The sequence below is a fragment of the Spinacia oleracea genome, chromosome 5 (assembly GCF_020520425.1).
Source record: "Spinacia oleracea cultivar Varoflay chromosome 5, BTI_SOV_V1, whole genome shotgun sequence".
In the NCBI taxonomy this organism is placed as follows: Eukaryota; Viridiplantae; Streptophyta; class Magnoliopsida; order Caryophyllales; family Amaranthaceae; genus Spinacia; species Spinacia oleracea.
Genome location: NC_079491.1, coordinates 38,965,344 through 38,982,333, shown reverse-complemented (window position 1 = coordinate 38,982,333; position 16,990 = coordinate 38,965,344). Strand labels below are relative to the sequence as shown.

The 16,990-nt window shown below is 37.9% G+C and overlaps 1 protein-coding gene across 1 annotated transcript; it reads right to left on the bottom strand.

Moving 5' to 3' along the window:
• Positions 1–15,546: 15,546 nt before the first annotated feature.
• Positions 15,547–15,972, bottom strand: LOC130461451 (uncharacterized). The gene has a single exon (XM_056829560.1). The coding sequence runs from the start codon at positions 15,970–15,972 to the stop codon at positions 15,547–15,549; it is 426 nt and encodes a 141-aa protein (XP_056685538.1).
• Between the last annotated feature and the right edge of the window lie 1,018 nt (positions 15,973–16,990).

Sequence of the window (16,990 nt, the reverse complement as noted above, 5' to 3'; positions counted from 1 at the left end):
AAACTCCGTCTTGAATTTCACCATGGGAGACGCCATTTTCTTCAAATAGGATAAGCTATAATTGAAACTAATTACAACTATTTGATGGTACGCAGACCATTTTTAAAATAAAAACTTTGGTGCATTAGACCAATTTTACATTCAAATTAATGGTACGCAAACCATATTTTCTATCCAATTTGGGCCATACTAGTCACTTTCCATAACCTGCAAAATAATACATTACAATATACCATTCACCCATTCATTTATCAAAATGACCCACATAGCAAGTTAGTAGAACATATTATGCATCACATAAACATTTTCAACAACTAATCAATGGTTCCAATAATCTACAAATTATTCAACCTTATTAGTTCTAATCGAGTTGTTTTAACCTTAAAGGAAAGTAGACCTAATCAAGATTTCAATGACTAAAAGCTCCCACTAAAACCAAGAAATTTACATGCTTTATAAACTTTAAACATAAAATTGTATTTCCTAGTCCAACCGGAAACTTACAAATTTAATTAAAATTTAAAGCTCATATAAAATAATATTTGAATCCTTTATTTTTATTTTCAGTTGATTAAAATTAATTAATTTAAATTTTATCAAGGTTTTAATTTTAGTAAAATAATTAGTATAAATAAATTTATAATAATTAAATTAACCAAAATTAAATTCCGAGAAAAAATTAAATTAAGAATTTAAATTTAATTAAAATCGTTATCAACCGAAAAATAAATAAAACGACCCTTACGTACTAAGGCAATGCCTTAGGCCCAAGCCCAAGCCTCGCGCAAGCACCAAACAACCGCAGCGCCATGGTCCGCGTGCACGAAGCAGCGCCCAGGCCCGAGTGGTGTGGTTTGGTGATGCCCATCGCTGCGCACAGCTGCTCGCCGTGCTTGCTGCTCGCTGCGCCGTGGCTGCACGTTGCTCGATGGCTGCCTGCGCGCTAGGCAGTGGCATGCGCAGCGGCATGCGAGCTCCCTTGCTCGTATGCTATTGCCTTGCCTCGTGCCTAATGCTACGTTGCATCGATGCCCTTTGTTTGCTCGACCATCCACACGGCACACACGGCACAGCCCTTGCCTGCCGCGCATGCCTCGTTGCTCGTTGCCTCGTACCGCATGGGCGACGAGCTCCCTTGCTCGTCGTCGCATGCCCGCACTATGAACACCCCTTAAGGGTAACACTTAGCTTCCATTGCTTCATGCATGCAACATTGGTGATCGATTTTATAAAAATTAATAATTTTTATACTTTAATTTAATTGAGGAATTAATAAATCATATTAATTTCATTAAATTTGGGCAAAATTCGAAAATTTATTATTCAAATTAATTTCCGATTACATTTATTTTCATGGATTCAAATCTAGGTCATAAAATTTTAAAACTTTTCAATTTTAACAAATTTTATGGTGGTTTTTAATCATAGGATCCTAATTAAATTACTAATTAATTATGAAAATCAAAACAAATTCTAAATTATTCGAATTTCAACAAATTAATTACAATTACAAATTAGGTTGTACAATTAACAAATTAACAAGATTAGGCTTTAAAATTGTTAAACAAATACAGTAAGTCAATCATAGATTCAAGATTTACATACAAGATTCGCAAATATTTAATTTAAAATCATAAAAGTTACAAATTTTGCGTTCGAAAAACTAAAACCTCCGAAAAGTCATAGTTAGGCTTCGAATTTGGGAATTCTGGGTTCAACGACCAATCTTTGATTTTTGTCAAAATTTTAAAACGTCGTTTACATGCGAAATTCACTATAAAATTATAAGATTCCGACCATTATTGACAAAACTGCCAAAAAATCCTGCGAACATATAATCAAATAATCGCACGAATTTGCAATTAATTACATACACGAAATTAATCACCCCTTTAATTAATGCAAATTTATAAAATTTATCCATGTTAACTATAATTGATTATGGAATTAATTAGAGGCTCGCTATACCACTGTTAGGTTATGACAAATATAAATAATATATTTCATGCGGAAAAACCATAAAGCCAGGAATCCAAATTAATTTCCACATAGTCAATTAGCATAATTAGGATACATACAATATGATGCGTGCCTTCCCTAGCTGCTCCAGAACCGAACAAGAACAAGTTTTAGGACTCCAAATGTCGCCCCTCCGTAGATAGTCCACAACACGTTCAGATCCGCCTTAGATTCAATTAACTAGAATATTATCCAAGGTTTTATGTTTATTCAGAAAGCTTAATTATTAATTAAGGCAAATTATTAAATTATTTCTTGAACTTAATCTATGTGAATACTTATTGAATTGTGTTATAAATTGTGATTATGAACCACGTATTTATAGGGTGGCAATAACGAAATTAGAATTCTACTAGGATTCCAATAACTAAATCCATTAGGATTCTAGTTAAGTTATATCATTAGAATTTAATGATTAATCAAACACTTATGTATTTCATATATAACAAATTAACTAATTTGAGTAGAATTAGGAAAACGAGATTTACTTCTCAAGGAAGTAACCTAGCCGGACAAGGTAACGCGTTGCCCTTGAGCCCACGCTGCCGTGCAGCCCGCAGCTTCCTGCTCGCAAGCCCACGAGGCTGGCTTGCTGCTCGCTGTCCCATGGGCGCTGGCTTGCTGCTCGCTGGCTCCATGGCGTTGGCTTGCTGCTCGGCCCAGTTTCTCGGCGCGCGCGGGCTTGCTGGACGTTGGGCCTGGCTTCGTGCTGGGCCTTGCGTCTAGCAAGCTCGTCCGTCGATCGTTTCGTACGTCGCGCTTCCAATTCGTTTTCCGATTCCGGAAATCATTTCCGATTCGAACAATATTTAATATTTCCAATTCCGGAATTTATTTCCGATTCGAACAAATATTTAATATTTCTGATTCCGGAATTTATTTCCTATTCCGACAATATTTACGATTTCGATAATATTTCCGTTTCCGGCAATATTTCTCATTCCGGCAATATTTCTATTTCCGATAATATTTTCCTATGCGTACCATGTTTCCGTTTCCGGCAACATCTACGACTTGGATAATATTTACATTTTCGTTACGATCCATATTCCCGTTTCCGGCAATATCATCATTTCCGGAGTATTCTTTATTTTTCCTTTTGACGATTTCAGCTCCCACTAGAACCGAGATCCGTCGTTTCCGAATGTTCATAAATAGAGTATTTAATTCACTTAACTACTTGATTCGTTCACGTACTATTTATGTGACCCTACGGGTTCAGTTAAGAGTAAGTTGTGGATTAATATTATTAATTCCACTTGAACTGAAGCGGCCTCTAGCTAGGCATACAGCTCACTTGATCTCACTGAATTATTAACTTGCATAATTAATTAATACTGAACCATATTTATTAGACTTAGCATTGAATGCATACTTGGACCAAGGGCATTATTTCCTTCATAACATACATACACTACAAAAAAATACGACACATAGTGACGCTTTTTTGGTCGAAAAGTGGCGCTAAAAAGCGTCACAATTTTCTATAATGACGCTTCACAAAAGCATCATTATATTTTGGGCCACTATATAGTGACGCTTTTAGTAGCCACAAAGCTCAAATTTTGTGACGCTCTTTTTAGCCACTCCTTCAATATAAGGACGCTTTTAATGGTTGATTTTTGTCGAGCTACATTTGAGCCAAATCGATTGTGATGCAACAAAGCGTCACAATTTACCTCCCCATATTTCCCACCAAAACAATTATGATGCAAAAAAGCGTCATAATTTACCTCCCCATTATTTCCCACCAAAACACCTTTGATGCAAAAAAGCATCACAATTTACCTACCAAAATCATATTCTTTCATATTTTTCTAAATAGAGAAACTTTATTACCAAAATGAAGTATTGTAAGAAAAGTTCAAACGAAGAAACAAAAACAACATCAATGGGTGTACAGACCGCAACACCAGAAGGAAGCATAACAACAACACTATAGAACCTGCAAATAGCACAGCAACCAATCACAACAGAAACAACTGACTGTAACAACAGAACAAACAGCCGCAAACACTCATCATGTGCATATTTGCATTGTGCAATAATCAAACTTACTTGTAATCACATACTTAATTTTAATTAAAAAAAACATCCACGTGCATAATTTCACTGTCCAATAATCAAACTAGTTAAGAACATACCAAAATAACTTAGGATCCTATATTATATCCATACATCAAATTTTTGTCTTATCAAATCACACTAGAAATAAAAAATAACTTATTTTGTTCCTTTAACATAAAAAAAAATGTCTATTCCTAAATCCCCGCGATTGAGATCGGAGCTTCAATATCTTGATCTAATTGTTACCTTCGCCACCTGAATCATCATTAATCTACACATCAAAAAATTTATGTCACACATGCAATGTAAAAAGAAATACGTAGTATAACACTATTTTCTTTGAGGAAATACTTCCTTAAAAAAATGCGAACATATAGGAAAAGTATACAAAGATTCCTCAGTCCAAACTTAAATTTTAAGGACTTACGAATTCCTTGTACAATGAAAACTCCTACAGAACAAAGTGAAAAATTTAACACCAAAAAAAGACCAATTTAGCTATACACAATTTCAAAAGCAAGAATCAATACAACAGAAAGCATTATATAGTGAGAAACTTGAATGGATATTGAAATTTACTCTAGGGGCAAAATGATTTCAATGGAAACATACTGAACCATTCTAGTGAACCATTCTAGTGCAGTAACATGACAAACTTGGAAAAAAACATTAAGATTTACGACACTGTTCTTTATGATGCACAAAATGGGTACAAAAGAGATGATCCTAGCTACTTAACTACTCCACTTATTATCATCCAAGTCTAAATACTCCAGCTCACAGTTAATGCAGGGCATCTTGAATTCTTACGAGTAGTATTATAATGCTGAAAAGGGATGAAATCAAAAGGACATAAAAAATGAAGCAGAGAATATGGGGAAATATGTAGTAGACTATAATTTGATGCTACAAGAAGTCTTTAACATTATACTCTTAATTACAATAAAAAAGAAGATGAAATTAAAAATAGTGTTACTACGCCCAATTAATTAATCTAAGAGTGACTTCATGTGAGACGGGCAGCTATTTAGCGATTGAGTCATTAACTATTATATTAGACAATTTGAGAATGATGGGGAATTCAAGTATCATTTATAGAATTATATCACACTCTGATTGTTTTTTTATCCTAAATATACATAGAATTACCCAACTAAAAGCATGTGAAATCGGAGTAATTCATATATCAAAGAAAAATTTCTACAACACTTGCACAGAACATTAGCCTCCTAATATATTGTCAACAAAAATAACAACATTAACTTAAATATCACCCAAAAAGTTTAAGAAAGAGTCATGCACCTGCTATACAATGGAGACCTTAAATTCCGGGGAGGAACCACAACCAACATGTTCCAATCCAGAATAATTATATTGTTAGGTTCTGTCCTCAAGACGAGAGTCTGACCTATTGAGTACCCTCTCAAATGTCCTGCCCCTGTGCATACATAAGTAATCTCCAAATCATCAAATCTGCAAAGCCTTTAGTTAAAAACTACAAAACGGCGCGGGAACAACGTTTATATATAACTTGAAAAATTTACTTGATTCAACATCTTCAGTTGGGATCAAATGAAATGATGCTATTTTACACATTATTGAAATTGGATGAACTGATAAAGAGATGTTTTGCATATAAGAAGCCAAGTCTGCATTTATGAGTTATCATGAAACCTGTTTTACAAGTATTTTCCTGGTGAAACTAAAGAGATGTTTTGCATATAAGAAGCCAAGTCTGCATTTATGAGCTATCCTGAAACCTGTTTTACGAGTTTTTTCCTGGTGAAAACTTCCAGTTACAATTGATAAATTTACAAACCACTGTTTCCAAGCCACATCTTTCTGCTGTTCAAGCCACGAAAGAAATGCTTGAATACAGGAGCTGATACCTCACATGTACATACCGGAAATTTGCTACCTGAATTATCGGCCAAGCACTACCTTTTAAAAAGGTTGGAAGGAAATGGCAACTGTTCCCTCTCCTGTATCTTCCAGTAGCAAAATCTCTACATATTTGTGCTGAAACTCCAGGCCTTTCAACTCCTATCAATTGATGTAGGCTCCTGTCTAAAGTTAGGAGTTGGGCTCTAGCTCCGGCTCCTCCTTCTGCTTTGACTAGCCCTAGACAGCTTTGCAAATTTTAGGGGAAAAGGACAAATTGTTAAAAACTAAAAGGAGCTAGCAGAATAAGTTGATAATAGAAGGGAGTCCGTGTAAAGTGTAAACCACATGACTAAAGCGCAAATTCCAACCAATATATTGACCACTTTAAGATGAAAAATCTGCTATAGAGTATGATTCGTATAAAATATAAACAAAGTAAAGAAGAAACACACGAAAAAAGGCCCTCTAATTAGATCTCATAAGGGAATTGAGATCTCGAGGAAAAATTTAATGTCCAAGAACACCCTAAGAGAAAAAAAATCAATGATGAAGGAAACTCAAGACAAAAGGAAGCATATAAAGGGAGATCATATTATGGATAACTGCTATGTTGTCTCCTAATCAATATAATTCTTATTACAAAGTACAAAGGAAGCATGAAAAATTCCATGACTGGTTGGCACTTTACAAGTCATACCTGTGAGAGCGACTCCAACCATTCCTAGGGGACCGACTTGAATTCCGTGGTTTCCATAAATCTAGTCCAGGAGATATTCTTGTGCAATTTCCTTCTCTACCCCATGTCAGTGTGCTCTATTTGTTGCGACTATCATGTCTTCGTGAACCTCTACCAGGTGAAAGAGGCTCTCTGGGCTGTCAATTAAAATTAGCATCTACACAAAGTCAAATTTTATAGCAATAAATGACCCTCAGGCAAGACCACTCACCTACTTAATGAAAAGAGCAAATCCCATGTATCTGAAAAATGCAAACAAGCCAAAGGCCTGGAGAGATCATCCCGTCTGCTGCGATTTTGGTCGCTACAAAACACATCGTCTTAGGCTCTAGTCGAAGCCTTAACCTAACTTGTCTAGGCCTTCATACCTGTCAATCTATTAGACCCTGTGAACACGGATTTCATATTTCTAACATTGCAGATGGTGAAATTCATTTCAACAGGGTGTTTTATTCGAACTATGACTAACTTTGACTTCTCCAAACAACATCAGAAATCCAGGATGCACAGGATACACATTAGGTGGTTCATGAACAAGTCATCTTCCAAGAGAAAAACAAAATGCAATCACGTAATAATCGGGTATCAAGAGAAATTAAACAAGATATGGATATCAATTACTTCAAAATTTTATGAAATAAAGAGTAGTCCGACTCCAAATTGAATGGTTCTCGAGTAGATATATGTACATTTCAGACATTCGAAATCTAATGTAAATAGCACGAAGAGTCTGAAATTAATATAACTAATTAAAAATGCCTTCCTTGCAGATTGGACACCGAGTCTAATGAAATATTTTTTAAATTCTCGCGCAATAACATTTTAAGCCAAAACCAAGAGAAACATATGGAAAACATACCAGAAATGACCGACTGGAGAAAAACACATTAGGTAGTTCATGAACAAGTCATCTTCCAAGAGAAAAACAAAATGCAATCACGTAATAATCGTGTATCAAGAGAAATTAAACAAGATATGGATATCAATTACTTCAAAATTTTATGGAATTAAGTAGTCCCACTCCAAATTGAATGGTTCTCGAGTAGAAATATGTACATTTCAGACATTCGAAATCTCATGTAAATAGCACGAAAGATTCTGAAATTAATATAACTAATTTAAAATGCCTGCTTCCTTGCAGATAGGACACAAATCTAATGAAATATTTTTTAAACTCTCGTGCAACAACATTTAAAGCCAAAACCAAGAGAAACATATGGAAAGCATACCAGAAATGACCGACTGGACCAACAAAGCCAAGGCAACTAATCAGATCCAACCGCAAAGGATTCCACTAAACCTGGAACCCACAGCATCCGGAGAAATCAAGTCAAATTCAAAGAGATTCATTATCTAGCTAAGACTGTATCATGAAACAGACAGTCCATCCAGTTGAAAAACTTCAGTAAAATTTACCTTACGATTTTTTTCTCTGTCAACCAAGTTTGCTCGGAAACCCTGCAGTAGAAGCAAGAACTTATTAGCCACACACATGGCACATATATGACAGGAAAAACAACTAATTTAGTCTTTTGGAACCTAGAAAGAAATATTTGCTTACATCTCCTTGCCAAACATGGAAAACCATCCTAAACTCGTAGATTAGGCATTGACCAACCCCTTGCAGTCTGCCTTCTCTCATCTGAAAATATTACAAGACATAAATATGCAATGTATCAGACTAGCATAAAATTCAGCAAGTTCTATAGACCCCTACTTCAGCAAGTATAACTTCATCAAGTTCAACCAGATAATAACCCTAATGAAATAGCTCCGTGCTTGGCACAACTAGGAACACAAGCGAAGCCTATGCTTAATCCGTATAACTAAAAAAACCAAAGTCTCACATTCACAGTATACACTCAATTCGCTATGGAATAAGTTCATAACAAAGAAAAGAAATTGCAGAATTTTTAATTAGCATATGTTTCCCTTTAGAATTCAAGGTTTAAAATCTGTGGAACTTTTGTGTCCCTAGTTCCCATAAAACCATCCCCTTAACCCTATACTTGTTCTATCGATACTCTCCCCTAAAATTCAATTGCAGAAACTAATTGTACAATCAACTTGATCTACACATAAGTCCGCATAAGGCCTTAATACATCATTTACAGGTTAACAAAATCTGGCTTTGGAGTAGAATTTATGATTACAGCTTTTACAGGTTAACGATGTATTGAGAAGACTGAGCATATTATTTGTTATATCTGCAATTTAATAATCACACATCCACACCAAGATTCAAGTGGGTTAACAAAGGCATAGAACTAAACATAGAAAAATCATCAGGTGTTTCAAGATAATTAGCATGCGGCTGCTTGTTTCCTCCACCTGTATAATGTATATAACGAAGGAGGTAGCGACAGTCATGAATCTTTTCAGATTTCTGTAGTCAAAGCATGCTAGACTGTCGAAAAAATGGCTGAGTACATATCAGATTTCTAGCTCCACTAGCAGAAGAAGATTTCATAAGAGAAATAAACATGGAACATATGGTAATGAATGTTTCAGGAAGCATACCCATATCTCCAGCATTGTATTGATGAATTAAAAAGTGATGCCGCAAGTGCACGGTGTCTGTTGTTAGCAGATACTTAGCAAATACGAGTCGATCCCACAGGGAGACAAGTTCTATTAGTTTTTGCCCAATTATACGAACTGCTTCAATAACGAAAGTTGATTTTGGATATTATTAACTAATGAAGCTAAAGAAATAATGTAAATGTGAAATTATCAATGAATTAAAAGGTCTAGGGCGTCTGTTCAGTTCACCATGCTTATACCAATCCAAGAACACAATTCAATCCAGAAATGAATAAACTAAGCCGAGTAATTAAAGTACATGTTAATCCTACGGTCGGGTCTTAACACTTTCAATTCAACATATGCAGTACGGTCGCTAACATAATCAGAATTGCCAATTGTACTAAGCCTCTAAAATACGATCTTTCGATTCTAATTTCTATTAGCTAGATAATCAATTCATGAAATTGGCCGATAACATGAATCAACAATTAAAACAAATCAATCGGAATACTCAAGCAATAATCTATAAATTAACAAACTTTATGCATAATAATCATGGTATAAACATGGCTTCCCTTACTTAGCCCTAGAATACGACTACTCACTCATAATTGAATTAACAAACATGATAGAAATAATAAACATGAATTTCATAATCAAAGGAAAAATTAAACTAAGGAACGAAAACAATAATAATAAATTAAAGCAAAAAGAAACGATTCTTGAATTACCTCTAGATTGATGAATTGAAAATTGAAAAGCTAGGGTTCAACAATGGGAAAAGGGAAGAAAAACAAAACTCACGTGAAAAGCGTTCTAAGGGATTCCAAAACGTAAAAAAAAAAAATTAAAGCATAAGGGAATACATTAATTCCCTTGAGGTATTTTAGTGTTTCCTAAATTCTCAACAAAAAAGGAAAATAATAATAATTACATAAGTTATCATTTAATTGAACGATCCCGAGAAACGACGCAACGAACCCGCATGGAAGTAGCTGGGCGGAGAAACCAGCGGGCCCGCTGGTGGGTCGCTGGTTTTCGCGCCCAAGGGGAAGATTGGGCCATCGTTTTGGGCTTCGGGCGAATCGGATAGTCGAACCATCTTGTTTATGTCATAACTCTTGTTCTACAATGCCTATAAGGACGTGTGACCTGTCGTTGGAAAGCTCTTGAAGTCTACTATCTAGGCCAATAAAAATCGCCTCATTCCGACATGTAAAACTTGAGATATCATCAAAAGAGTGAACGCTTGTCCGTTTTGATGCTTAGAAAAATAGCGTTTAGCTTCGTTATTGACTCAAAAAATTCCCTAGAGATATGCAATGATCCTCGAGTCAACATTCCATCCGTTCATCATCCAAATCAACTCATAACACTCCGAAAGCATCCAAATGACCGTAAAATCACCTGAAACATTAAGAAAACACAAAAGGGCCGTAATAGAGTACGACAACGATAACTTATGCAAATGTGATCCTAAATGCAACTAAAATGATATAAATGCCTAATAATGCAACCTAAATAAAGCCTAAAATACCCTATACAAATATGACTCATCAAATTCCCCCAAGCTAGACTGTTGCTTGTCCCCAAGCAACACTAAACCAAAGATAGAGAAACAAGATGCACATGACTTTCATAAAACCATGGTAAGACCAACCTAACTCTCGAGCAAACAATCAAACAGAGTTATTGAGACAGAAATCTAGCTCAGATACAAATAGAACCACAAAGCATCGTGATCCACAATCGAAACAACCAAGCTTAGCCACAAACTATTCTCAATCAAGCTAGTCGTCGCCGCATACCTTGTAGAATATAAATATATGATGCAACATAGGGTAAGATGACAATAGCAAGAAACGATTTTCATTCAATCACAAAAAAAACATGCCGATCAAGAGGTCTTTATAATAAGCTTGTAATGGGGCTAGGTGAAAAGGAAGGGTAGGGTATAATTTGGGAAAAAGTGAGAGTAAGGTCCAACTTGGGGAGCAAATGTGAACTATATGCGTCGGCGTGATAATGCCGCAAATCCAACTCCATCAAACCATGAAACCCGAAAAATCAACCAAGTTATAACCAAGGGAGAAACATAATATAATGTCAATGATCTTTCTTCATTCCCCTTTCCCAGCTTTCAGACTACATACAAAAACGAAAAACATAATTTTTTTTTTTTCTTTGATTTTTCTCTCTTTTTTTTTCTTTTTTTTTCTATTTTTTTTCTTCTTTCTTTTTCCTTTTTTTTCTTTTTTTTTTAATTTATTTATTTTGGTATGAAAATGAAACTAGATAATGAAATCGAAAGTACATAAATAAATCTAATGCTAACTGTTACAAGCTTGGGTGCCAACAATAATATACACCATTTCCGAACCACAAATCCAAACATAGCCTCGAACCACGAACTATTGGCTTAGTGTGCCAATCAATCAACATCAATGAAACCATTACGAACACCGAAGCTCCCCCAAGCTAGACTCGGGACAAGTAACCAACGGGGCTAATAGGGCTCAATTTTGTGGAGTTAAAACAATAAACGGTCAAGGCTACAACATGGGTATGAAAGGCAGGAACTGATGTTTCTAAATTCGTCTGAAGGCTTCCTAAGATAATGGCCTCAGTCATACGCGGCATGCGTGAGTTGCAACTAAACTACTAATGAATCTCAAGCCAAAATCATACGATAACAAGTCACATCAATCACACAAACACATAGTAAGGTGACCTACAAGATAATTGGCTAGCTATTCTTGACACGAGACCAACATCTTACCGCATACCATTCAATTGGTTCACACAATGTCAAGCAGTTATCAATGTATAGCATGACCGACTGAATTTCAGAATCATAACTAAGTTCAAAAGAAGCTCAAGAGAGTCAAATAAAGCCCGAACATAGTTTGAAAGTCAATTGCATAATGCAGGGTATAAAGACATATGAATGCAAGTAAGAATGCAACTAAATTGAACAATAACACTAGGAAAGCAGTACATTTTTTTTCGTTGCACGTAAACTCCCACCCCTAATGGACGGTACAAAGCGTACAACACCTAAACAAAATAATAAAACTATACTAGAAAGCAACAAAGATAGATATCCCTCCCCCAAGCTAAACAAAACACAGTGCCCTCACTGTGAAAATAGCAACAATATAACTCAAACAAGGGAGAGAGATGGAAAGTGCTCACTCGTGATGAGCCTCGTCGGCCGAGTAAGACTCGGTAGGACTGTCGACAGTAGAAGCGGTGGGGCCAGAAGCTTCAAACTGACGATGCAAAGAGCCAATCTCCATGCCCATTGCCTCAACCTTCTTATCAAGGCCATCAAAGTTAGCCTTGATATCCTTGGAGAACTGAGTAAAGCAATCTAGGAGCGTTCGGAAGGCTTCCATGGTGACTGGGGCAGAGCTCGGGGTCGCAAGATCATGCACCTCAGGTGGATATGAGGGCTCATGCGCCGAAGTAGTGGTATCATGTTGTCGGAGATCGACGCTTTCTTGCATAGTGGCCATTTGGTTGGTAATAGGGGTGAACAACAAAGCATTAGGCAAACTCAACCGTGTAGCAGGATTAGGGAGGAGTGAATAAGGGACCTTGCATGCGCCCTCCGTTACCCCTTTTATATACCACATATATGTGCTAGTTCCACATGCCGATAACCAGTCAAATTTTTACAACCTTTGATGAGTAAGGGGAGTCATGTTTGTCAAAGTTGCAAAAGAAGACAAGGGGACTCCGACATGCTCGGAAAAGAGAGTGACAAAACTCCCTATAGTGATGCTTTCCTTCTTCTTTTGGCTCTCTCGAATGAACGCATCAATGAGGAACTTCCCAAAGTCAAGTTGACCCATTTTGTCCTTGTCACCATGCACAAACCACCATAGCATCTTGAAATCTTTGGTTGTGAGATTACCCAGATCTTTCCTTGCATAAAGCACCTGTGTCATGATCCGATGCCAAAGACGAATAGCTGGATTCACAAAGGAGAAGGCCTTTAAAAGACCAACTCTCCAATCATCCCGACCCGTCACCTCCTTCCAAAAGGCCTTAGAAAAGAATTGATGCCCATTTTTGTCTCCGTCGAATGACTCGAACTCCGCAGGACCGATGGTCCCATCATATGGCCATCCAAAAAGCTCATTGACCTCCGTCGAAGTCATAGTTCTTTCCACCCCATCAAGGTAAAAAGATATGTCACCTGTCTCCGAAACAACCTCAATCGAAGCAAGAAATTCAATCACCAATTCCGGATAAACCTCGACTTTCAAATTGAGAACCTTGGACCATCCATATTTGCTTGCAAGACCTTGCAAGCAATCATCTATCCCAATGGCTTTAGCATGCTTGGCCGAATAACGAAGAGTGGGCATGATGCTCCGACCTTGCAAGGCTAAGCAAGTCTCTTGTTGAGTGTCACTCAACCATGGATATTTGGGACACGTAGAAGTTGATGGTGGGGTGGGGGGTTTTTTGTGGGTAGTGGATTGAGTGGCTTTAGATGGTGCTTTGGTGGATTTCTTTGGTGGTGGCTTGGCTCTTGCTTTGCGGGTAGGATTACGCTTCTTTGCAATGGAATTTTTAGGAGCAAGTGGGGATGCGGTGGATTTTGGGTGAGAGCTAGTTGGTTTTTTTGTTCTCATGATGCAACAACCACAATTCAAAGTACCCCAAGTCTCCAATCAACCAAATCGACGCACAATTCAATATTCAACGATCAATCCCAACAAACAACTCAAGCAATAACAATAATCCTCCAATGCCAATAATGCAAACTTCGACAACTAACAAGCGCCAACCAATTTCAACCAATCAATTCAATCAATATTCACCAACAACGATAACCATTCGATTCAACAATCAACATTGACATCAAAATTCCAATTTCCTTTTCAAAATATGAGCCAAGTGAATAAACTTTTTAGAAAAATTGAAATTTTAATACCTTTTGCACCACAAAGACTAGAATTTGGTTACGAAAGCACGTGAATTTCACAAACAATCCACAAAACTACACAATTTATCAATGCCCACAAAGAATCAAAAACCCCCAAATTGATTTCAAAAGTTAGGGTTTTAAATTCATGAATAGAATAATGGTGAAGGTGGAAGATTGGAGAGGTGGAGAAGTAGGGAAAGTGGTGGACTGTGATGGTGGTGCGCACACCACCGGTGGCGCAGCGACGGATTACCGTCGGTGGTTGCTGGCGGTTCGGTGATGGTGGCGGAGAAAGATGGCGAGGGGAGGGGCGTTGTTTATTGCGTGGGTGGGAGGGTAAAAACGACCGGAGAGGGACGACTGGTGGGGGGGTGAGGCGGCGTTGGTGGTGCGGTGCCGGTCATAACGGCCGGGCGGGTGATGGTGGTTGGATGGGCGAAAGAATGGCGGGCTGGCGGCGGTTGTTGCGCGGGAGGGAGGGAATTCGAAAGAGTGTTTGGCCGGCTGGGTTTCGTGGGTGAGGGAGAGTGGGGCTGGTTCGGTGTTTCTCCGACCACCGGTGAAGCTCCGGCGGCGGCTCGCTGATGGTGGGGTGGGTGGCAGAGAAAGATGGCGAGGGGAGGGGCGTTGACGGAATGAGAAGGCTGGTGCTCGTGGCTGGGGAGGAAGGTGGAGAGAAATTTCTCTTTTTTTTTTTTGGATAGGCTTGGGCGGGAAATCCAGCGAGACCGCTGGTTCGCCAGCACGTAAGGCAGAAGGTTGAAGAAATTTGGGCAAAATAGGCCAGCGGGTTCGCTGTATGGCCAGCGCGCAAGGCAGAATGTTCAGCAATTGAGGCATATTTGGCCAGTGAGGCCGCTGTATGGGCGCTAGTTTATGCGTGCACGGGGCAACGACCAAGCTGCTCGCTGGGCGAGCGCTGCTTTCACATTTGATGCACCGGGATTTCCAAATTGACTTGAACTTGCACCTATACATCCTAGAAATTTTTTATCAAGCACCACTAAAATCAAAAGTTAGGATCGTTAGTAAAACTAAACACACAAAATACATAAATAAACAAATAAATACGATGAACGAAAACTAATCTAAAAATAAAATAAAATTATACGAATTCAATTGAAATCAAAATAAAATGTTTTTGTTCTTTTGTTGTTTCTAATATTTTTATTTTTTTTTTCAATAAAATAACCAAATAAAATAAAATAAATTAGATTAAAAATTGAAATAAAAAAAAAAAAATTGAAATAAATAGAAAAAAAAAATTGAAATAAATAGAAAAAAAAATTTGAAAAGAAAAAGAGTTAGAAATCGGGTTGCCTCCCGATAAGCGCTCGTTTTAAGTCATTAGCTTGACTCCAAACCTCAATAGTCAAGCGTCGGTGGGTGGATCGGAGAGATAGATCGTCTCCAATTTTCCAATAAACGCTCCTTCAGTGTATAGCTTCAAACGTTGACCGTTCACTTTGAACTTGGTGCCATTTTCACTAGCAACCTCAATAGCTCCATGTTCCTTGACTTCGGTGATAGTAAAAGGTCCGGACCATCTAGACTTAAGCTTTCCTGGAAAAAGCCGTAGTCGTGAATTATAAAGCAAGACCTTATCACCGATGTTGAACTCCCGCTTTTGAATCATCTTATCATGAAACTTCTTCGTTTGCTCCTTATAGAGCCTATGATTCTCGTAAGCTTCAAACCGAAGTTCATCTAGCTCATTCAATTGAAGAAGTCTCGCTTCACCGGCCGCTTCTAAATCCATATTGATCTCCTTGACGGCCCAATTAGAGAGATATTCCATTTCAACTGGTAAATGACAAGCTTTTCCATACACCAACCTATACGGAGTTGTCCCCAACGGAGTCTTCTAGGCCGTGCGTAACGCCCACAATGTGTCATCCAACTTCAACGACCAATCTTTTCGAGACTTGTTGACTACTTTTTCGAGAATTCTCTTGATCTGTCGATTAGAAACTTCAACTTGGCCACTCGTTTGAGGATGATAAGCCATGCCAACCTTTTGAGTAACTCCGTGCTTCTTCAGAAGAGCCTTAAAAGTCCTTTGATGAAAATGGGAACCCCCATCACTAATCACGACCCTTGGGACTCCAAAGCGCGGAAAGATGATTTTCTTGAAAAGCTTCTTTACGACGTTAGAGTCGTTGGTTGGCAATGCAATAGCTTCCACCCACTTTGTAACATAGTCAACGGCAACCAAGATGTACCGATTCCCACATGAAGAAGGGAATGGTCCCATAAAATCAATGCCCCATACATCGAATGGCTCAACCTCAAGAATTCCTGTCTGTGGTAGCTCTTGCCTTTTCCAAACGTTGCCCGTTCGTTGACATTCGTCACATGCATTGCAAAAGAAACGAGCATCCTTGAATATAGAAGGCCAATAGAAACCACTTTGAAGAGTTCGATGGGCGGTCGGAATAGCACCAAGATGACCGCTTGAAGGTAAACTGTGGCAATGCTTAAGAACCCCGTGGGTATCCCAATCCGCTACACACCTACGAAACATACCATCGGCACACTTCCGATACAAATGGGGGTCATCCCAAAAATACCGCTTAACATCATGGTAGAATCTCTTACGTTGTTGATATGTCAATTCTAGAGGATGGGAGCCACCAACACAATAGTTTGCAAAGTCCGCATACCATGGGGATTGAGTAGACACAGAGAAAAGATGATCATCAGGAAACGAATCATTGATAGGCCCGTCTGTGCTAGATTGAAATTTTAACCGAGATAGATGATCTGCAACAACATTCTCAGCACCCTTCTTATCCCGAATCTCCAAATCAAACTCC